This window comes from Scylla paramamosain, chromosome 7 (genome assembly GCF_035594125.1).
Source record: "Scylla paramamosain isolate STU-SP2022 chromosome 7, ASM3559412v1, whole genome shotgun sequence".
Taxonomy (NCBI): domain Eukaryota; kingdom Metazoa; phylum Arthropoda; class Malacostraca; order Decapoda; family Portunidae; genus Scylla; species Scylla paramamosain.
Window position 1 is genome coordinate 5,935,180 of NC_087157.1, and position 23,968 is coordinate 5,959,147.

Below are 23,968 nucleotides of genomic sequence, written 5' to 3' on the forward strand. Positions count from 1 at the left end.
CTGATCTCTCTAAAATTTCTGACTGGGACAGACTAAACTTAGTATTGTTCAATACCTCAAAAACTCAAATCCTCCATCTAACAAATCGTCACAACCTCCCAGATAAACTATCCCCTCTTCAATGACGCTCAACACTGAACGTCAGTGGTTTGTCCTTTACTTATACTATAAACTTTAAACTTCACATACCATCTCTAGTTAAAACAGCTTCTATGAATTAGATGTTCTGAGTCGTCTCCGCCAATTTTCTCATCTTCCCCACACCAACTGGTACCTCTGTACAGGGGCCTTATCTGTCCATGTATGGTGTATGTTTCACACATGGAGGGTGGGGGGGGGGTTCCACCCATACCGCTCTTTTAGACAGGATGGAATCAAAAGCTTTTCGTCTTATCATTTTCTCTTCTCTGATTGTTTTTAGCCTCTCTCTCATCGCCGCAATGTTGTATCTCTTACTATCTTCTACTGTTACTTTCACGCTAAGTGCTCTTCTGATCTTGCTGACTGCATTCCTCCTCTCCTTTTCTTTCTCTCATCCCTATTCTGCCTACCTCTCTAATGCAAGAGCTAACCAGTATTCTCAATCATTCATACATTCTCTGGTAATCTCTGGAACTCCCTCCCTACATCTGTATTTTTTCCCTCCTTTGACTTGGATTCTTTCAAGATGGAAGTTTCAAGACACTTATCCTCTGTTATTTGATCTGATGTCGCTTTGGGAACTGGCATTTAAGTGGACCTTTATATATATATATATATATATATATATATATATATATATATATATATATATATATATATATATATATATATATATATATATATATATATATATATATATATATATATATATATATATATATATATATATATATATATATATATATATATATATATATATATATATATATATATATATATATATATATATATATATATATATATATATATATATATATATATATATATATATATATATATATATATATATATATATATGCCTGATGCACAGTCATCCCCCTCTCATTTAGTGTAAATAAGGACATTCAATTGAGTGATGATGATAAATCATGTACTTAGTAGTACTGTTCAGCCTTCTTCAATAAGATGTTGCCCTTTTCAGTGTCTTAATCAATTATCCAGATTTTGAGAAAGTACCTGTAATAATTTCATCTATAGTCTGTCATGGTCCTATAACTCAGACTTTGTCACCCGTTTTCTTTACAATTTTATTAAAATATTATGAACATGTAAATGTTCAATGCTATTCTTATCTATTTATTTTGAAAATTAGTTTGACAAAAGAAAACTATGTCTTCAAAAGGAGCTTTAATATTTTGTAACAATAATTTCCTGGATGTATTACACCATACAAAAATCATGTGCTTCACGTGATGGATATAATGTCTTCCTTTCTCTCAGCTGTTTTACATTCTTAAATGCAACAAACATTTTCATCTCTCTTTTGAATAATCAAAGTTCCTAATTTCACATGTCACCACATGACTCAGTGCCTCAAAAAAAACATTCTATTAAGCACATCAAACACTTCCTAAAGGCACAGTGTTACACTGTAAGAAACACTGAAGCACACAATGATTTGTTACTATGCATGGCAACACACATAATAAAAAGTAGCCACAGTTCAGTTGAAGCCATGAACCTTATTAAAAAGTTTATTTGTACACCACTTTACATCTCCTCATCCTCATCAGAGGAGTCCTCCTCAAGAGCAGCCTTAGCATACCGCTCCGCCTCCTTGTAAAGGGCATCAGGGACAAACTGATGGCGGCCTCCAGACTCCTCACACACCCAAGACAGTTCCATTTCAAACATCTTGTCCTTTACTTCATCATGGACAAGGTAAATACTGGAAAAGAGAGAATGAAAAAAATATCTATAAACATACATATTTGTAGTATGATATGGCATCCAAAGTGCTTGATAAATTTTCTCATTTGCTTTCAAGGAACAGAATACATTAAAATATTTAGAAATTATTTCTTGCACATGCCATTTGAGATTCAGAGATGAAAACCACCTGTTTAGGGATGAGGGTCACCTCACAAAATTGGCCTAAAAATATACCTTTCCCTACCAATTATTTCTAACAGCCAAAAGTTACCGAGTCCTGTCGACTGACATATTATAAACTACATTTACATGGCTTGGTGTAGGCAGTTGGATCTTTTTTATATTACAAGATGCTAAAATGTAAAAGATGTGAAGCTACCTTTATACCAAGAGTCATGACTTTATAATCAATGTTTCATTACTACTGTTTGAATATCATTAAACAGTATGCTCTGAACCTTCTTGAATCTCATCCTTACATATACATTTTTCATAAAACTACTCTAACAACTTTGTGCTCTTGTTTAAATGAAATATCAACTTATTAATGATTACATCCATGCTATACTTACATTTTGGCAGCCTCTTTGACAAGTTCTTTGCAGGTCATATCCTTCAATTTCAATTTCTCAATTTCAGTTTTTGCATTCTGCTTAGCTTTACCAATTGCACATCCCCAGTATCCCTGAAATAAATAGACAGAACAATATTAAAACTGTATCTTTATAAAAGGAAAAATTTTTGGAAATTATGAAAGTATAAGGCAATTTTATCTTGGAAAGCAAAAGGCTGATGTTTCTGAAGTCTTGGAGTAAGAAATTATAAGTTACCTTATGAAATAACTATAAAAATAACTAAGATAAGTATTGGTAAAGGTAAAAGAAAATAAAGGTGATAGGAGAGTTAAACTCAAAATTTTGAAGTACCAGTAGAGAGAAAAAAAAAAAAAAAACTGCATCAAACCAAACTAATATTTAGCTGGGATTCAGATGATTCACTTTTCACCACCAACTCTTACCACATCAACACCAGCACTTCCTGCTGCTAGAGACCTCTAAATTTGCTTAAACTCATGTACATTTTATATATACTGTTCAATTTCAGTATGAGTAGCTAAATCCAAAAATTAATGTCCATACCCCACAACCACAGGAAGGTTCCAAATAACAAGCAGAGCAATCCATAACACTCCAGTCTCCAGCTTCCCATCTAGCAGTTATGTAAGTGCTGTAGCTTCTTGTGGTGAGCCTGACTGTTAATCCACTACTGGGCCACTTTGCTTATTGAGAGCCCAATAATAGGGAACTGGCCTACCAAGTAAGATTCAGTGGTGAACTTTCTTAGTCCCTAAACTAATCAAATTTACTTTTTATGTGGGTCTAAGTCAAGATCCAATATTCAATTACAGATTTTGGAGTTCACCCAACTATTTATACCCTCAAAATTTTTCACATAAGGGAAGATATGAATGGCACCTGGTATATGTGACAAAATGAACACTTAGCAGACAAATATCAGTTATTTTCACAGTACATCTTTTAGAGGAAAGAGGGAAAAAATGACAGTAAAGTGTTCAGAAGAATGTTTAAAGGAATACTACAAAAGGCAAAGAAACTGAATGAAAGAAATATGGGGAAGTTAAAAACTGTTTCATGAAAATGGCATGAACCAAGGCAATGAATAATTCTGCTTGTGGTGCAAAATAATTTGCATAAAGTACGATAAAACAGGCAATAAGACTTTTATCTATGTAATATGTGTATAGAAACAAAACATTTCTAAAGTGGAGATTGGCTCAACATGTGAAGCAACACACTCTGAACTCATCACAGCAAAAAGAATGCCAGTATATATTACAAAGACTGATATGTAGAAGAAAAGATCCTTGAACAAATGTACAACTCTAACATACATGGCACATTCCTGAGGGATCAATTAAGTACATCTGTGGTCCATCTTCATCATAAACTCCAATCATGACAGAGCAGCCGAAGGGCCTCACAGCAGAATAAAGGGTGTAGGCGTGGTGGTAGGAACTGATTCGCTCTGCCAGGAACTGTAGATCAACAGACACAATGAGTGCTTAATTCTTATCTACTACTCTACTTTAACATTTTGTGAGAGGAAACTATAAATTACTTTGTCTTCAGGTAACTGAATAACTAATTTTCTATATATAGCAGGACTGCATTTCCATCTAAAGAAGTCTCTTAAAAATCATGTTTTCCACAATAATAGTGTTCCTATTAAAGCAATAAAACACCTTAAACCACTAATCATGTTGACTTTTCAATTCTAAAGGATTAATCATGTTGAGTTTTCAGTTCTAAAGGATTCACAAACATGGTATATACTACAAGACTGTATCAAGCCCTAGAAAAATCTCAATTCTGGTGAATAAAGAGGATGCTATAAATCTGTATTTGATAAAAAAAAACATTCAGAAATTCATATTACTCCTCTGTATTTTCATACATTAAACAAAGCAAAAATACAACAAAATATACGAAGAATCTCAGTAATTTACCTTACAAGGGATGGGTCTTCCATACTCAGCTCGATAATTAGCTGCTTCTGCTCGTCCCACATCAACAACAGCTCGAGCATCTGCTAACAGCCCAGCTGAAGCCTGGAAGAGAACAGTAAGAACAATAAATTTCAAGATGATAAAGTGCAATTGAGATATCTGGATCTTCTGTAGGTTATTGTAAATGTGCAATTTCCATATGTTGGAATTACTAATGACAATTATATGTATCTCTGAACTTACACTATGTTCCGTATTTTAAATGCCTCATTTCTATCATGGTTTCCTTCAATGGGGTTAAAGTAGGTGTAAAGCCATAATTTATCTTATAATTACTTTAATTAATATTATTGTTCATTTTTTTTTTACTGATTTATTTAATTAGTTTATTTATTGAGAAGGGAAGGGAGTACTTTCTCTTCTCCAAGGAGGGACCAAAGGGCTTAGAGAGTGGTGTGAATGGGTGTAAATGTGAGAGTTACATGCCTTGTCTTGGATACCCCACTGTTAGGAGGAGTTAGCCTTGGTATATGTATGAATGTACCTATCTATTTATTTTATTTTATTCTATTTAGTTCTGTCCATGTGTATGTGATAATTTCAAACTACCTGCAACTGCATACTATAAAACAAAAGACAAGAATTTCTCAAAGTTAATAAGGATATAAATCCTATCATTTAGACTTTTATGAGTCCTTACCAAGCCTGCGTGTGTGTCAATGGTAAAAATTCGCTTGTTGGCCCCTCGTTCATACAGCTTTGATGTGATGATTTTCTCAACAGCAAACACAACACCATCTTTGCATCTCAGGCCAATGGCTGTCCTGTAAAAGAAGAAACGAATAAGGATGCATGTACTTAATTACATAATGTAATACTAATATCAGGATAACAATGAGAATCAAGTGAAAATTCATTGATACAGCTATTCAATATATGGTACCATAAATTTACTATCTAACATATAAGGAATAAAATAGCTAACTTACAAGTCAATAAAGAAATATGATAAACCATCAATATATCCAATTAGGAGGAAATGGAATTAACTATGCTTAAAGTTCAACAAATCTGAAACGTTCCCCTCATTTGATGGGAATTTCAATAAATGGCAGCCCACTGTATAAATGCAGAATGAACTAGTCTACAAGACACTGAACAACAGTTCACATCTCATAAAAGCCTTTTTTTCAGCTACCACAAAAGCTGTTCATGATGAACTAATTGGCTGTGGCACAAATACCACAGTTTCACATTGATGTCCTACTTACCCACTGTTCTCCACAGCTTTTTGGGCATATTCAACCTGGAACACACGTCCATCAGGCGAGAACTGTGACGCTGACAAGTCATACTATAACAGAAGAGAATAATTCCAGATTACTGCTCTGTCAACACTACACTTTAAAGATTTACACTATTTTTTTTTATCAAAACATATACCCTTAATAGATACAAGTTAATATTAACAATCATAAAAAATCTAAACATATATATATGAACATTGCTTCCCCTATAATAGTAATTACACCATTTGCAGATTTCCAAATTTATAATTTTTTCCCCAATGGCATATAAAAAGCCACGAAAGAAATTTTGCATTCCATTCTCACTCTATCCACAAGTTGTCAACACCATCGTAAAAGTACATATGTATTTACCTGGTTGTAATGTACAGTGTTTGAGCAAAGTTCATTTTGTTCTATCTCCATACTTATGTTTGTTCAATTTCTATTTAAATATGTGTAAACTGTCCATAGTAACCACATCTTCACTTAAGTCATTCCAGATGTCTACGGTTAAATGTGGGAAGTTGTGACTCTTGATCGTATTTACATGTCCTCTCATACATCTCTTTCCTTCCTCCATTCATGGTACTGAATCTTGTCTGTCTACCTTTTCCATGCTGTTTACAAGTTTGCACATCACTATCAGATTTCCTCTTTCTATTTGTTGTAGTATTGGTCTTTGGCCCATTTCACATGACACCACCAGTGGGGGTTACCAGATACCCCAGTGTGAAAGAGTTAGGTAACTGCAAGCAATAAATAACTGTGCCCTACCATCAGCAGCACTTACCTGCTCACATCACCACAGTGGTCTTGTGTGAAAGACTCCATTGCAAATTATGAGAGTTAACTTGTGATGGCCACTGGTGGTGTCATGTGAAAGGAGCCTTAGTCTCTCCTCATAGTTTAGATCCTTCAAGTCTAGAATCAGCTTGTAACTGTCTTCTGTATTCCTTCCAACTTCCTTAGATCTTTCTTCCTATGTGGAATTCACACTACAGCTGTGTACTCCAACTTAGGGCATATTATGTTTATCATTATTTTCTTCCCCATATTAATTTTTAAATAATTAAATACCTTAATCAAGCACCAATCATTAGCTGTACTATAAACTATACAGTAATTTATGTAATCTTACAACCTATTATTAAAATCTTGGTTGACTTGGGAATTTATCAAGCAATCACAGTTTCTGTTCAAAATGCATCAATAACTTTTTGAACATTTAATGGTGTACTACCATCAGGCAATGCACCATGCCTTGAGTATCACAAAGCAGGGCATCATCTCACTCAATAAATGTCTGGTTCTCACCTACTGGGCTTCCCACCCCACACATCAAATGATGGGGGCAACAGAAAGCCATACCCTGCTGATGTGCCAGCCCAAGTAGATACAATTAGAAATAACAGAAGTGGCCAGACAGTGAATTGTAAGCAGCAATACTGAATTTCCTTAATGACAGTGAGGTTAATATTTCATACATATACAAAAAAAATAAGTCCCTGAGTTAATGCATGTTCATGTTTAAATGAAGCCAAATTAACACATGGTTTTTGGAGGAAATCACTTAATGGAATTTAGGAGAGGTGCAGGTGGTGGTCTTGATTGCCCACTGCCTATTACTTTAATGAAAGTAAGTCATTTGGCTGAGAAATTATTATCAAAGTAATCTGCAACACAAAACTATGAAAAATAAAATAATATTTCCCTGAAAGAAAGGAAAGCCAGTTTTCTGAACATTTAATGCTTTCTTTTAACAGGGAGAGAGCTTAAGAGGAATAAAAGTATAATATAAAACTGCAGATTTAACATGCTGTCATAATAATCCACTCCACCTATGCAGACTTTGCCTAGAAATGAAGGAAAGCAATTTACTGGCCATCAAAACTTCAGAACACAGCTTGAACCATCCCTTCCAGACTCCCGTATCTTATTACCACCGATATCTTCCTGGATTCTTCCACAATTTACACGTAATATAGCCTTTAGGATTAGCCAGGTGGCACTCGACGTGAATATCATAATTCTTATTCATTCTGCAAATTGCCTGTAGACAGAAATACAATCTCAGCAAACAGAGGTGCTGGGGCCAGTCTGATATCACCTTCACACCAGCGTCCTGGACTGATTCTGTCTAAAGGCTTAGCTATTTATCACTCACCCCGGTACCAATTGAACTCATGATGTCCCTCTTTCACAGCAAGCCGTCGGAGAACAAGTACCACTGGAGTAAACAATCCACAGAACGGTCCCGGTGTTGTCACTCTGCAGACCGTCGACCTGATAGCAGCGTTTTCGTCAATCCTTTACTTCAAATTTCATGTTAATGATTTTGAAGGAATTCTTATGGACTTCCTTGGTCTCCGATATTATCTAATGATGTCTTAATAATGCTTAAAAGAAAATTCTGATGTTATTAAGATACTAATATGTGTGTGTGTGTGTGTGTGTGTGTGTGTGTGTGTGTGTATGTGTGACAATAAAAAAAAATCGGTAACCATGTAAATTGAGATTAATATGACACAAAATATTCGGAAATATGATTTAAAATATATGGTTTCTAATATATTGGTATAAAACTACTTGCGTGTATAGTCGACGTTTCCTGTGCTGTTTGTTGTCCAATAGAGTCGCAACTAAGATATAAGTTAATGTAATTTCATTTTTGACCAATGACAAAACTCGTACTCTGATTAATTTCACTCTTATTTTATCCTGCCGGTTTATAGTATTGGCATAGATACTCATTTTTTATTGTCCTTACGATAGAGAGAGAGAGAGAGAGAGAGAGAAGGGGTGGGGGACTTGCGTGCAGTAACTCGACCTATCTCGCCTCATTTTATCATGTTATATTCTCAAAAACTAGATGTATTGGTGTAAGTAGATATACTGGTTTTTGCGTGTCAGAGAGAGAGAGAGAGAGAGAGAGAGAGATTGATAAGACGAAATGCTTTTAATTCCACCCTGTCTAAAAGTGTGGTATGAATGGAATCCGCCATACATGTTAAGCATACTCCATACATGGGCGGATCCTGTACAGAATTTATAGCTTGGGGTGGGTGTGAGGAAGTCCGGCGGAGACGACTCAGCGCCCAACCTCATAGAAGTTGTTTTAGCTAGAGATGAGATGTGAAGTTTCCAATTTAGATTATGAGTAAAGAACAGACCGAGGATGTTCAGTGTAGAAGAGGGGCACAGTTGGGTGTCAATGAAGAAGGGGATAGTTATCTGGAAGGTTGTGACGAATTGATAGATTGAGGAATTGAGTTTTTGAGGTATTGAACAATACTTAGTTTGGTCTCAGTCAGAAATTTTAGAGAGATTAGAGGTCAGGCGTTAAGTGGCTTCCCTGCTTGAGCTGTTTAATTATCGAAGGGTTGGACGTCCGTGAAAAGACATGGAAAAATGCAGGGTGGTATCATCAGCGTAGGAGTGGATAAGAGATCACTGAAAAATAGTTGAAAGAAAGTGGGTGACAGGACAGAATCTTGAGGAACATCACTGTCAACAGACTTAGGAGAAGAACAGTGACCATGTACCAAAGCAGCAATAAAAAAGTCAGTAAGGAAACTTGAGATGAAGTTATGGAGAGAGACAGAAGCCATAGGAGGTAGTTTGGAAATCAAAGCTTTGTGCCAGACGAGTTAAGACTCAGTAAGGAAACCCAGAAGATCACCTGTAGCGAGCGGCCATAATAGAACACATTCTGACGATCAGATATATAAGAAAGGTTGTGAAGCGATCGATGTTTAAGAATCTTCCTGTTGAGGATAGACTCAAAAACTTTCGATAGGCAGGAAATTAAAGCAATAGGGCGATAGTTTGAGGGATTAGAACGGTCACCCTTTTTTAGGAACAGGCTGAATGTAGGCAAACTTCCAGCAGGAAGAAAAGGTAGATGTTGATAGACAGAGTTGGAAGAGTTTGACTAAGCAAGGTGCAAACACAGAGGCACAGTTTCGGAGAACAATAGGAGGGACCACATTAGGTAAGCATGTACACAAGCCTTCCGGGGGTTATGACAGGCGAAGGCATGTAAAACATCACCGTGAAGGATCTTAATGGGTAGCATTAAGTAGTCGGAGGGTGGAGAGGGAAAAACAAGCCCTGAATCATCCAAGGTAGAGTTTTTAGCAAAAAGTATGAGCGAAGAGTTCAGTATTAGAAATAGATGAAATGGCAATGGTGCCCTCAAGTTGAAATAAAGAAGGGAAAGATGAAGAGTAAAGTTACTGGAGATGTTTTTGGCAAGATGGAAATTACGAGGGGAGTTAACGTAGATTTTGAAAGATTTTGACATCTTCTATTGATGAAGTTTTTGGCTAGTTAGAGAATAGACTTGGCATGATTTCCGACAGAAATATAAAGTGCATGAGATTCAGGTGATGGTAGGCTCAAGTATCTTTTGTGGGCGACCTTTCTATCATGTATGACAAGAGAACAGGATGTGTTAAATCAAGGTTTGGAGGGTTTAGGTCGAAAGAAAGTGTGAGGAATGTATGCCGCCATGCCAGACACTGTCATCTCTGTTATGTGCTCAGCACACAGAGACGGGTTTCTGTCACGGAAATAGTAGTCATGCCAGAGAAAATCAGAATAATGCCTCCTCAGGTCCCCTTTAATTATCAGAAGAAAAACGCCAGAGGCTTGCACCTTCGCTTTGGGGTATCCTGAGGACGAATTGGAGCGATAGGACAAGATATAGATATGAAGTTGTGTCCGGATGAACACAACGGAGAAGACAGTGACAGTACGAGTATAAGCAGATGAGGAAAAGTCAAGAATGTTGGTCGTACCTTCAAGACGGTCAGGAATATGAATAAGGTGTTGCACTAATTGCTCTAGCTCGTGGAGGATAGCAAAATTAAAGGCTAGTTCACCAGGTTGGTCAGTGAAGGGAAAGGAAAGTCAAAGCTGGAGGTGAAAATTGAAGTCTCCAAGAATGGAGACATCCTTGAAAGAAAATAGAGCCAGGATGTACTTCACTTTGGAAGTTAAGTAGTCAAAGATTTTATATACGTATATATATATATATATATATATATATATATATATATATATATATATATATATATATATATATATATATATATATATATTTAGTTTGAGAGTGACTGTAATCGTAGCCAGATGGTGGAAAATTCTGAGCGTGGACACGAAAGCAAGTTAAGCCGTTGCCCACATAGATGCAACATCCAGCTTGGGACTGAAAATTAAGATAAAGTAGAAGGGAACACAGAAGGAGCTACTGTCAGCTGCCTCAGAGCAGTTTCAGTGAGAAAAAAAAAAAGATGAGTTTTAATAGAGGAGAGACGGTGTTCCATAGAAGTTGACCTATAAGTTATCTTCCTCAATTTATCCTGTCATATTTTCAATATATAGATGTATTGGTACTGTGACGATTGTCGATACACACACACACACACACACACACACACAAAGCGACTTGACCCCGCCGAGGCATCATAATGCAGGTGTTCTCTTCATGGAGGTCAGGTCAACCGTCACTCATTCCAGACCTCAGCTTCGTGCCGGGCTGGGTTACCAATACTAATAAAATCTATCACCAAGTACAGACACAAACACACACAACAGCTCAACATATCTACCACTACGTACTTCGTGTCCTGTATATATATATATATATATATATATATATATATATATATATATATATATATATATATATATATATATATATATATATATATATATTTTTTTTTTTTTTTTAGCAGCCGAAGGGGCATGTACGTGTTGTGCAGAGAGAGAGAGAGAGAGAGAGAGAGAGAGAGAGAGAGAGAGAGAGAGAGAGAGAGAGAGAGATTTTACTCTTAAATATTTTTTCATTAGCTGTTAGCAATCCAGTTCACAAAAGATAAGTCTGCTGAATGTTTCCATGATGATTTATTACAAGAGCACTGCCGTGTCAGTCGCAGTGTTGAGCATATCTGTCAGCAAGCTTTGTTACTTTCTGCCAGGCTTTGCAGATCTTTAACTCGAAAATGTAGTCTGTGCTTCTGTTCATTACCTGAAAATAAGTGCATGTGTAAAAGCATTAAGGATGTACTCTCTCTCTCTCTCTCTCTCTCTCTCTCTCTCTCTCTCTCTCTCTCATAATGTTCAGCACCAAATAGTTCGTCGCTCTAAGTTAGAGTATGCACTTGCAAATATCTGGATGCAATTATCACATTGTTTCCTTTTATGTAGATTACTAGAAGGGATGAAGGCCAGACGGGGTGAAAGACGAGTCCTCCCAGGCCCTGTGCCACTGCCAGCCGCCAGTGTCACCCTCCCGTCATGGTGAGCCGTCGGTGGTCCGTCTCTTCCGCTGCTTCTTAAATCCGTCGCTTCCTCACCATGGAGCTCGAAAAGTGGCCCATTTTCAGCCTCCTTAAGCCGGAGTTTGTGGAGAAGATGAAGCTTGCCTGCGTGTTTGGTGAGATGAGAGTGTCTGTGTATGTGGGTGTGTGTTACAAGGTTATGACTAAAGCTATTGTTTTGTCTCCTTTGTGGTGGTGATCATGGGAGTTGTTTTATTGGTGAAGGATTGTTTACGCTGTTGTAATTGTGATGGTGGTCAGTGTAAATGGTGATGGTAGGCGTGTTTACATGGTGATGGTGAGGGTAATGGTTGATGGTGTTGACATGATAGAAGTGGTGTTCGTAGTGGTGATAAAGGGTGTTTACATTCTGATGGTGATGACTGGGACTTGCAGTGACGATGGTGGTGGTGGTGACTGGGGAAGCTGACATAGTGGCTCCAGACTTGTGATAGGTCGTGGTGACTGCTTTTTGATGCTCAGTGGCCTTGAAAGAATCATTCATCTGTCATTCCGCAACCCACTTAATTAGTTACTGTTGACATGTTGACATGGCAACTTTATCACATTTTAAGATATTATTGCATTTTGTATAGTGCCAGCATACCTAGTCATACATTAGAGAATCTCCAGACTACTGACTCGCCTACCTGAGGAACTCAAACCATAGATAATAAAAGAAAAAAATGTCTATAAAAAAAAAACGGTTTTATTATAGTTTAAGCCATTACACACTACGTTGTAATAACTTACCTCATTTTGTTCTTCTCACTATTCACATCATTTCTAATGATTACACTACTTGTCGGAAATTAATAACAATGCCACAATAGGCCTGGGAATGCACAGCGCTCTTAACTTTTCTAAGTCCACAGGTAAACATAAATGTTGTATTGTTGCCTGAACTTCAGTTGTTAGGTTAGGTTAGGTTAGGGTTTTATTATAGTTTAAGCCATTACACACTACGTGGTAATAACCTACCTCATTTTGTTCTCACTATTCACATCATTTCTAATGATTACACTACTTGTCGGAAATTAATAATAACGCCGTGGGCCGTGGGTAGAGATTGGGGACATTGGCTTAAACTATAAATTTACCAAAAAAACAATAACCAGACAACCCAGCTGATATCCTAATATTAAGAGGGTGATAAGAAAATAATGGTTAACAATTTCTGTGGTGGACTTTACAAACAAACTTACTTCACAGAAAAAAAGTAAATAAATAAATAAAAAAAATATGGAGAAATATTTTCAGGATAAGTAGGAAGCCCAAAGTTATCCCAGGCCAAGGAGGGATGACCCTACCTAATGATTCCCATGGTGACCCAAAAGAGGGAGGACTACACTTAGCTAGACCCTAATGGAGACAAAAGAAACTGCAGTAGCTTAGCTGTGAGGTGGTGAAGTGTGGTGGGTAGAGGGAATGGCATTGGTCTGTAATTCTGGTTCCACTGGCCCTCAAGACAAGGGGGAGACACCCCAGCAGAGAGGAGTCAAGTGGTCTGGTATTCCCCAGCACAGTCATAGGCAGCAGGTGAGGGTAGAAGTTGGTGACTGATTGTGGAGAACTGCTGCCACTAGGGATGCCACTGTAACCTCTGTAGCCACTAGATGAATCTGGATAAAAGATGGCTTGTCATTCTCCTTGTCTACCGGTCTGGCATCACGGCCAACCACTGTGTTCACGTCCTTCATGTCCACTCACCGTGTCTGCTGGAGGGTTTGGGGAGCACTGGGGTGACCACATGGAATTTACAGCAAGTAGGTGTGAGGAGGTCTGCTTTGTCTGCAAGCTGAAGCCAGAAAGAACGAGGGACAAACAGAAGGTCCCTGTGTCACGTCCTTCTTTTTCCTTTGCTTGCCTTGGCTTCCCGTGATTGGCTGTCTGTTCCACTCGCGCTACTTTATATTGTTGGGTTCATCTTTGCTTCTCCTTTTTACTAGTCTACCTATCCTAAACCTTGACCTGGTTTTGAAGAACAGTATCACGGATAACCCTTATATGGGTTAAATTCCACTTGGTAACAAACCAGGGGCATAAAGCACACATGAATTCAAAAGGAGAAGAGTGGAATGGAGGTGGAGAGATTTTTGGAGAGAGTATTAGAGTGTCCTCTGATCCCAAAACTGCAATACAGTATGATAAACAGCACCAGGTACAGCTGATCTTCCCTCTCCTAGACCTCAGTATCCTGGAGTATTTTGAACCTCCACATTACTTGATTCTTAGCAAGCTTCAGCAACTCTCAACATTACTTGATTCTTAGTAAGCATTAGCAACTCTAAACATTACTTAATTCTTTGTAAGCATTAGCAGCTGTTAACAAATTTGAGATTGAGCCAAATTTATGTCTTGCCTCTGCTTTATAGAACCACTCATGAAATGATGCAAGCAAAATGTTTGTATTGTTGTAGTGGATACAGTGGATTGAGCTGGAGTTCAGTGCATCTGTGCATGGTCTGACTGATTCGGTGCTCTCACTGCCAGTCAACCAGTGTCCATTGCGGGTCAATCAATTGTTCAAAGCCTTGTCTCGATGTAATGTTGTATTGTCAGTCTCTTAACAGTTATGGTAGATGTAAAACATGGTCTGTTATGCTTAGTTAGCAGTGCTTTAGCCAAAAGGTTTTAGAGTGTAATCAAATGTAGTCTTCAGATGCCCTTCATTGTTACATGGGTGTGACTGTAGCAAGGCTGTTAGTTTGGCTTGCATGGCTAGGTGACTGATGGAAAGAGGAACAAGGGGAGGATTCAGAGGAAGGGTGCTAATAGTAGGCTTCTTAGTATTTGTCACTTTTGAATATCAACATACTAGTTTATTTTCTGTTATATATGGTGCACATTGACATTTGAACTCCACATGAATTACAAGTTGCTGTTTTGATGTCCAGGAAGCATAGGAAACGAGGCTATCATAGTGACCAAGGATGATGATGTTTACGCCATGGGGTTCAATGGTGCTGGTTGCCTTGGAGTTGGGGACCAGAACAGCACCATGGAGCCTCGGAAAATTGAACCCCTCTGCCAAAAAAAAGTGAAAGGTAATGTTCCTCATAAATTTGACTGTAACACTCTTTTGTGAAAGATTCCAAAAGCTTGTGGTGTCTTACTTAAAGTGTATAAACTTATGGCAGAAGAGGTCATCAACATTTAAATTTTAAGTTTTATAGTTATAGTTTTGAAGATGTGATTATTGCACGAGATAGCCAAAAGAAAGAACAGGAGAGGGCTGTTGACTCCTAAGTGGTATAAATAATATTCTCCCCAAAATATGAAAAGAAACAGAAAAGGCTTTGACTTTTTATTTTGTCAGTTTAATGTATTCTTCTTTCATTAATGTCATCTTGGAAAAGGGATGATTGTGGTAGAAGTGGTAGTAATAATGTTAATATTCACTTACTTATTCACAATATTTATTTACTTATTTATCTTTTCATTTAAGTATTTATCCATTGCAATGGAGATTATGATACTGATTTTATTTCCTTTACTTTTTGCTTCAGAAGTAGTAAAATCTTACGATGTTTAGCTGTTCAATATGTTCTTTGAGTATGCTCATATGTTATATTGCAAGCTGATGAAGATGTAGTTCCAATCTTATGATGTACAAGTAATAGAATTTGTATATTTTGCAGGTATTGCATATGGCAGTGGTCCTCATGTGTTGGCCTATACAGAGAGTGGAGAGTTATATTCCTGGGGCCACAATGGGTACTGTCAACTAGGTAATGGATCCACCAATCAGGGACTCACACCTTATCTGGTCACCACACACCTGCATAACAAGCGGGTGACAAGGATCGCTGCTGGGTCACACCATTCACTTGCATTGACGGAAGAGGGAGAGGTAGGTTAGGAGAAATGTTTGTTGTTGATTTTCAGGAGACTTTTCTATTTTATGTTATTATTATTATTATTATTATTATTATTATTTAGAGAAGTTACTTCAAGTAGAAGAAAAATCAGAAAATAAACTTTTTGACTTGAAGTGATGTGAAATCTGAAAATGAGTGGTAGTTATGCATAAGTTTGCATGTTTTTTCAAAGGTCATGAGAAACTTTAAAGCAGTAAAACAAGTGAGATATCTACTAAGTAAGATATCAAAAAAGCTTTATGAAAGATATTGTTAAAACACCAGTTATATCACAATTATTTGTAAATAGATATTTTTAGGGTAATGATATTATGATAATGGAGACACGTGTTTTCCTAACCCAGTGCATATTATTCTTATATTAATAACTCTTATTCTGAAACAGGTGCTGGCTTGGGGTCAAAACAATTATGGACAAGTTGGATCAGGAACAACAACAAATCAGCCAACCCCTCGACGAGTTATCGGAAACATAGGTGGGAGGCAAGTTGTTGACATAGCCTGTGGCCAGACATCCTCCATGGCAGTCATGGATAATGGAGAAGTGAGTGTGTAGGCATACATATATCTTATGTTTGCTTTAGGGAAGTTCTTTTTTATTTTTTATTTAATCATAATCAAAAGAAATCTTCATATTAGTTAGGAGTTAATAATGCCACCCACATGGTAGTATACTGCTAGTTCATTTTCATAGTATGTGCACATTATGATTGGTCTTTCAGAGTTTGGTACTGTAATTGTTTAAATTAATGTTTTTGTAGAAATATTTTTCTTTTCTTTTTCAAGATTTATGAATAAACCACATTTTTTAAAATTTTATGTGCATAAGATTTGAAACATGCTATGCTTCCGTCACTTTATTCATAGACAGCTATGAATACTTTATGCCTCCCAATAATCAGATTAAATTTTGTTCTCATGGTGTATTTTCCATCAGGTATATGGTTGGGGGTTGAACAGCAGTGGGCAGCTTGGTCTTGGGAACAATGTGAACCAACAGAGCCCAAGTAGAGTGACAGCTCTCCAGGGTGTGATCACAAAGGTAAGGTGTTCTTGAAATGCATCATGAATAGTTGCTTAATCCACATTTCTTGGGAGAACAATGTTCTGTTCAAACTGATTTACAAATAATACTGCAGTCTCATTTTTGGTATCTTCAACTTCTTGTAATGTTTAGTGTTTATGTATTTGTCCAACATCACTGACTTTGCAACTTTTTTTTTTTTTTACTTTTATTATATGTTGTTTTCTTTGTGGTTATAATGACCTGTTTGGTGGCTTAAAGTGTTTTCACTTCTTTTTTTTTCTGAGGTGTATTAATTGAAACACTTTTGCATTTTTTTCTTGTTGCCTTTTTAATTCCTGCATTAGCAAGTTTCTCAGAGTATTCCATCTACATTTTTAACTGCCTTTTCCACAATTTTTTTTTTTTTTTTTTTTTTTTTTTATTTTGCCATGACTTTGATATTCCATCCTCTGCTTTTCTTTTGCACCTCATTTAAGTGTAAGTTCTCTTTATTTATCACACTCAGTTTCTTCCTAAATTTGTTTGCAGATTGTTTGTGGATATTCCCATACACTTGCATTAAGTGACGAGGGCAACTTGTGGGCTTGGGGTGCCAATAGCTATGGACAGCTGGGCACAGGAAACAAAGCTAACCAGTGTGTTCCAGTCAGAGTAGCACAGGAACTTGGACGTATTGTTGATATTGCTTCCTCACACTGCTGTCACTTATCAGCTGCAATGACTCAGAACTCAAAAATATATTTCTGGGGACATTGTAAAGGTATGTATAACTTGTTTGTCATTGAGAGAGAGAGAGAGAGAGAGAGAGAGAGAGAGAGAGAGAGAGAGAGAGAGAGAGAGAGAGAGAGAGAGAGAGAGAGATTGGCCAGGTGCATTGATAGATACATAATAGACTATTACTTTTTATAATTGTATTTTATTTGTGTATTTTATTTGCAGGTCAGAGTGTAGTAGCTCCCATGGAGACAGGATTTAGCAGTTTGCACGAAGTATTTGCCCTTTGGGCATCTCCAAGTGTAACTTATGAACCAATCAATGTCTCAGGCTTCACACGATCTTCCTTAGCCCAAGCAATGTCAGTTGCTTTGGATGATGAGGTAATAATCACATTTTAGTTTTAATATGTTACAGGAATTAAACATAGATATGATGACCCTATTGCCCACCATGAAGTGCATCTGCTCATTGGATCTACACCACATGGTGGAATCAGCCTTCTCCCCTAGGAAAAGAGCACCCCAAAAAAATCAAACCTTCTTACCATCAGAGTAGGACATCCAGCTAAAGAAACCTTTTGCTCCAAGAAAGACAGCTGTCCAACCTTGTAAAGAAAAATAAGGATGTTAAATGGAAATGATGATCATTATGATCATGATTATGATGTGTTATAGGAAATTATTATATTAATCTAAAACACCTTGAAGATATTCTGTAGCTACTTACTGCACTTGTTTCAACAGGAGACGGCTGATGTTGTGTTTGTGGTTGATGACCGTAGAATTAGAGCCCATCGAGCAGTTCTCAAGATAAGGTGTCAATACTTCCGTAGTATGTTTCAAGAACACTGGAAAGAAAATAATTTAGAGTAAGTGACAATTTGTAGAAATATTTAGAATAACGAGCAGAATTTTGTTGAAAACTAAAAAAAAAAGAAAAAAATGGAATTATAATGTGGGTCATACACACTTTTGTTAAGTATTTATATTTATCTTTGGCAGAGTAAAAAGGTTTAGAATTTGATTATCATAGAAACACAACAGAAGCTTAAACTTGTTGTCCCAGTGTCATTCACAATAAAAGTACATGAATTATTATATGACAAAGGAGCAGAGTTTAGATTTATATCTAAAGTGCAGGAATGATGTAGTTGGTAATCACAGGGATGGATGTAGTGAAGCTAGTGATAAAATGAGTTAGGAATATGGTGTAGGTGTCTATAGAACAATTAAATATAGAAAGCAGTGGAAGAAAAGGAGAAGAGATAATAGAAATAAAACTTAGAGATTAATATATATATATATATATATATATATATATATATATATATATATATATATATATATATATATATATATATATATATATATATATATATCTAAGTAATCTATAAATTTTTAAGATTGTACCCAGAGTTTTGTGTGTTCTTTTTCAACAGAGAAGTGGAAGTGAAGGATTATTCCTTTGTTGTGTTTCGAGCATTCCTTCAGTACATTTACACTGATACTGTTGTTGTTTCACCGGAGGATGCCATTGGTAAGTTCTCTGTGTTTGATGGTTAAACTTTCATTCTTAATTTTTTGTTTATATTGTCTGGTTCATTATGCTATTGTCTTTATGTCTAGTTGTCATTATGCTATTGTATTCTTAGTCATAAGTTGTCTGTGTTTGATGGTTAAACTTTCATTCTTAATTTTTTGTTTATATTGTCTGGTTCATTATGCTATTGTCTTTATGTCTATTTGTCATTATGCTATTGTATTCTAAGTCATAATGGTGGTGAAGATGATGGTGATGATAATGTATACATGTGAAGCATATAAGCTGATGCCTTTTATTTATAAACAATATAAGTTGCCTTTAATTAATATGAACCAGCTCTATAATGTACTGTAAGGTTCACACCATTTGTAAGTGGAGGCTTTGTGATGAGACAGAGAGGTGCAGGTTAATAGTAGAATGAGAATGTGTTCTGAAATCTGCACCGATTTGTCTTTTGGCATCACACATAAGACCAAGTGAAGTGCTCTTTCATCCATTGGCCAATTCATTCATGAATGCTTCATGTGAATTTTGTGATCCCCTTTGGTTTCGTAAAACTTGGTCTGGAAAAGATGTCAAGAAATTAAAGATGGCTGAAAAAGAGCATAATTTATGATGTTAGTATTAGAAGCTGATATAGAATCAAATGTATTCCTGAAGGGATGAAAATAGATTGCAAGAGATTAACCATGAGAAGAGAAGAAATGCAAATGACTAGTTGAAACATGTGAAATGCTTTAAAATGAAAGACTGACAGTAGGTAGATCAATGAAGCACATGAGAATAATTTGATACATAAAGTGTTAAAGTGTTGATAGATTGTCTTAAACCCAACAGCTTAGTGAGTTGCTGTAGGGGATGTGCCTTTTAAAATAATAATAGTGATGAAAACTCCATATCATGTCTAAGAAATTATTTTTCTCACCTTAAATAGAATGGCATGAATGTAAAGTTAAACAGCTAATTCAGTAAAACCAGAGTTAATTGATATGACATTTATATATTTCAGGTTTATTAGATTTGGCCAATGCATACTGTGAAGAGGCCCTGAAACGCCACTGTGAACGTATAATTCGACATGGTATAACCACAGAAAATGCTGCAATGCTCTATGCTGTTGCCATTAAATATGAAGCAACAGTAAGTATAATCATAGATTTTAGTACTGCAAGCTTTAGATTAGATAATGGTGCATCATATCTTGATAATTCCTGTTTCTGACAACTCCATCTTCTTAGTACAAATTCATAGACTGTACCAAATTTATCACTTAGCATAGTCATTTAGCTACTAAGTATGTTTTACTAATACATTTTTGCACCTCTATATCACACTGTTAATTCTTCCAGATTGCAAGCTCAGCCAATTTTGTGAGATTATCATAAAATTGTTGGAAACAGGAATTGAGAAAATATCTAGATTAAACAAATGTTTTTTCCTTATTTGGGTGAGGAACAGTATCAGGGTATCAATGAAACATGTTTGTAAAATATAGCTGTCCAACATGAATCATAGAGCACATTTGTTTTATGTACAGGAAACTGAAGTTTATATTCGCACAACTGGTAGTGCACATGGTCCAGAAAGTACACACTGAATACATTTATAATGTTCTTGCATTTTATATGTAGCATTGCATTTATTGATCATGCTTTGTTTATTATTTATTAGTCAACATTAATTTTCTTCAGACTTTTTTGTATTTATACAAATTTTGTGTACATTTAATTTGTGTTACTCATATTTAGTTATTTAACGTTAAATTTTCATTTTTGTTCTTTTGCTATCAATGCTACCACTACTGACAATACACACCTTGATATTGTTTTTTCATTCTGATTCAAGAGGCAGAATGGGACATGTGTAGATGAGTCCCCCTGTTCAAGCACAGTGTGGCAGGTGAGGGTAAAGGGTTTTGTGAAGTCTGTAACTGTTCCTCACCAGCACTATAAATTTAACAGAAGCCAAATAATGCCGCATGGAGTTTTCTCGATTTACATAATTTGTTGACTGTTTTACAATTTTATTGCATTTGATTTTTTCAAATTAATAAGCTACTTAATCTTGATTTATAAAGTTTCTTCATTATTTATTAGACTTAGAGTTTCATTTTTGAGTTAATTGACTAAAAGAGTGACCACATTTGTTTGTTTTGTTTAATTCAAATGTGTATAGTTGAATTTTATTTACTTTTTTAATCTGGATTACTTCATGGGCTTTATGGTGGAATAATAAGAGTGTTATCGGCTTGGTGTATTAACAGTTAATAACATTGATGATTACTTCAAGAGAAATTGAGATTAGATATACATGCAGACTGATTGTACTATAGAAGCTTGGGTATCTTGTGCACCCATTCAGTCACAGTTTCTCCTTACCTCCTTACCTCCATTATGATCTCATTTGCCCTTGCTGTCTCCCTATTGTTTTGATCTTCAGTTGCTTTTGTATTTTCCCCTTTTGTTTTCCTCTTGTTCAAATACAGAATGTAGTCCCATTTACTCTACAATTCAAGAATATCTATGGTCTCAAGAATTAGTGTAAAGTAGCATGTGTTAATTTTCACTCACTGTAGCCAGTGTATACAATGACTTTTGCATGACCATTATCATCCTTATTTATTTATACTTGTCTACACATAACTTATTTTTCCATCTTGTGGCATGACATAATTTCTTGTTCTTCATATATGCACACACACACACACACACACACACACACACACACACACACACACACACACACACACACACACACACACACACACACACACACACACACACACACACACACACACACACACACACACACACACACACACACACACACACCTATACTAGAAATGAAATATAATAGGATGTACCAAGAAACAGAAAATGGCCACCTGTAGAAGAGGTACTGGGAAATATGGTTTTTCCACACAAAAGTATAGAAATCTGAAACAGTTCAGATGCAAAAATTGTGTATTCTAGGAACATTCAAGAATTTAAAATCAAACTGGATATCAGTAGGTATGGAGATAGGGCAGAATGTGCATAGCTGTTTTCCTGTATATCGCAACAAGATAACTGTGGAGGGATTGCTGGTTATCCACTCCTGCCAATGTTGTGGGTCACAGCCTCCTGATTTATGTCTATATGTGCTCTCTGGTAGATTGATAAGTTCAAGTGCAACAGGAAAGCAACAAAAAATTATTTGCTTTGCCGGGGATTTGATTAAACTTTTCAACCCTTGGATATGAACTGTGTGCCCTGTCATACTTCCAGGTTATCCTTATTTTTATGTCCTAACCAAGTAATTTTTCTTTCAGGAGTTAGAGGAATTCTGCTTCCGATTTGCTCTGAATCACATGACAGAAGTTGCACAAACAGAAGCATTCATGGCACTAGATGAGTTGACAGTTAAGAACTTCATCCAACGAGCAGCACAGCATGGAGCCTTCAAGTACTGATATTCTAGCTACTTGTTGATGAGAATCTCACAACAGCAGCAGCAGCCCAGGCACGGCCAACACTCTTAATGTCACAGTCAGGGTGTTGTGAGTGGCAAGGCAAAGGGGTCAGTGGTGGTCTGATACGGGCAGTGGTGACAAGAGAGATAATATCATCAGCATTCATCTTGGGGACAGCCAATCATCAGTGATGTCTGAGATGTGTGATATGTTTTAAGAAATTTTTTTAAATTTACAGTTTCAGATGCTCCAATGCAGAACAAATAAGAAAAGAAAAGAAAAAGAATGACGATCCCAGCTCTTTCTGGAAGTGTGTAAGTTGCACAGTGATTTGTAGCAGCAGTCATGGTTGATACAAGGTTAGATTTGTGTTACTTTACTGCTACTAGAGGATCTGTGATATTTTTATGATTTGTTTTATAGGATTATGGTTCATTTCTTAAGTTATGTGTTTTGTTATGCTTTCTATGTTAGTGAGTGATTTATTGTTAATTGCAGGTTATGAAGTTTCATTTGAAGTTTAAAGAATTTGGTTAATATTATTAACTTTTGCAGCTTCATTACTGCTTTCACAGCTTAGAAAGAATTATTGTGGTACCTCAGGTTATGAGTTTAATTTGCTCCAGAAGATCATATACTAGCATCATCCACTGCAGCCAGTTTTATGTAAAGCAAACTTTACATAAAAACACAAGGAACACACTGGAGAGCAAAAATTAATGAGGAAATGATTGCACAACCGTTTCCTCTATGAGAGCATATGGTGACTGAGAGCAGGGGAGAGCAAGTGTGGCTGGGCATGTCTTTGTTTACTGTCAGCTGCCTGATAGAAAACAAAAGCCAAGTCCTCTGCCTGTTCAGGTGCATGTAACTCAAGTTTTTGCTTGTAAGCAGCAGCATTTTTTTTTTTTTTTTTTTTTTTAAAGATTCTTTAGTTGTGGTAAAGAATATTTGAAAAAAAATGCTGCATTACTCCTAACCAGAGGGATTTGTAACCCAAGGTACCACTGTAGTTACAGAAGGTATATTTTACATTGCAGATATTAGTCTAGATTTCAGAGGCACACAGTATGTTGGTATTTGACTGTAATGTAACTAAATTTTGTCATGTAATTTATTTATTTATTTATTATTTTTTAAGAACTAGGGAGTTGACAATTATTTGTGAAACATACAAAAGGGGAATGTTTGATGTAGAACATTTTCATGAAAGTACAATTTTATAAGCATGGCATGTTGTCTGAAATGCTGTGTATATTATTGTACTTTCAGAAACATACCCTTGTGTTCCATGTGAGATTTTCTAAGCTTATATATTTCTTTCAACTTATGATAACTTTTATGATTCTCATGTATT

General features: G+C 36.1%; 2 protein-coding genes across 3 annotated transcripts; one reads left to right on the plus strand and one right to left on the minus strand.

Moving 5' to 3' along the window:
• Window positions 1-1,316: 1,316 nt before the first annotated feature.
• Window positions 1,317-7,992, minus strand: LOC135101950 (proteasome subunit alpha type-3-like). The gene is made up of 7 exons (XM_064006397.1): window positions 7,835-7,992; window positions 5,653-5,735; window positions 5,082-5,205; window positions 4,382-4,483; window positions 3,767-3,910; window positions 2,427-2,539; window positions 1,317-1,870 (listed from the first exon to the last, which is right to left on the minus strand). The coding sequence occupies exons 1-7, from the start codon at window positions 7,853-7,855 to the stop codon at window positions 1,693-1,695; spliced, it is 765 nt and encodes a 254-aa protein (XP_063862467.1). The 5' UTR covers window positions 7,856-7,992; the 3' UTR covers window positions 1,317-1,692.
• A 3,902-nt stretch (window positions 7,993-11,894) lies between these two features.
• Window positions 11,895-22,894, plus strand: LOC135101953 (RCC1 and BTB domain-containing protein 1-like). 2 transcript variants are annotated; one of them, XM_064006403.1, is made up of 12 exons: window positions 11,895-12,109; window positions 14,891-15,040; window positions 15,635-15,846; window positions 16,260-16,418; window positions 16,812-16,916; window positions 17,430-17,661; window positions 17,841-17,998; window positions 18,362-18,486; window positions 19,057-19,154; window positions 20,170-20,300; window positions 21,006-21,059; window positions 22,471-22,751. In XM_064006403.1, the coding sequence occupies exons 1-12, from the start codon at window positions 12,031-12,033 to the stop codon at window positions 22,609-22,611; spliced, it is 1,644 nt and encodes a 547-aa protein (XP_063862473.1). In that variant the 5' UTR covers window positions 11,895-12,030; the 3' UTR covers window positions 22,612-22,751. The 2 variants fall into 2 exon arrangements, with proteins under 2 accessions (XP_063862473.1, XP_063862474.1); XM_064006404.1 differs by lacking the exon at window positions 21,006-21,059 and having other exon boundaries at window positions 11,897-12,109; window positions 22,471-22,894.
• The last annotated feature ends 1,074 nt before the right edge of the window (window positions 22,895-23,968 follow it).

Excerpts from the sequence above, each read along its gene's own strand:
- LOC135101950 (XM_064006397.1), bottom strand. The coding sequence starts at position 7,855 with ATGAGTTCAATTGGTACCGGG. Across the intron at positions 4,484-5,081 it reads TTGACACACACGCAGGCTTG|GCTTCAGCTGGGCTGTTAGC; the intron begins GTAAGGACTCAT and ends GTTCTCTTCCAG. Across the intron at positions 1,871-2,426 it reads GTCAAAGAGGCTGCCAAAAT|TATTTACCTTGTCCATGATG; the intron begins GTAAGTATAGCA and ends TCTCTTTTCCAG.
- LOC135101953 (XM_064006403.1), top strand. The coding sequence starts at position 12,031 with ATGGAGCTCGAAAAGTGGCCCATTTTCAGCCTCCTTAAGCCGGAGTTT. Across the intron at positions 12,110-14,890 it reads GAAGCTTGCCTGCGTGTTTG|GAAGCATAGGAAACGAGGCT; the intron begins GTGAGATGAGAG and ends TTTGATGTCCAG. Across the intron at positions 15,041-15,634 it reads CTGCCAAAAAAAAGTGAAAG|GTATTGCATATGGCAGTGGT; the intron begins GTAATGTTCCTC and ends TATATTTTGCAG.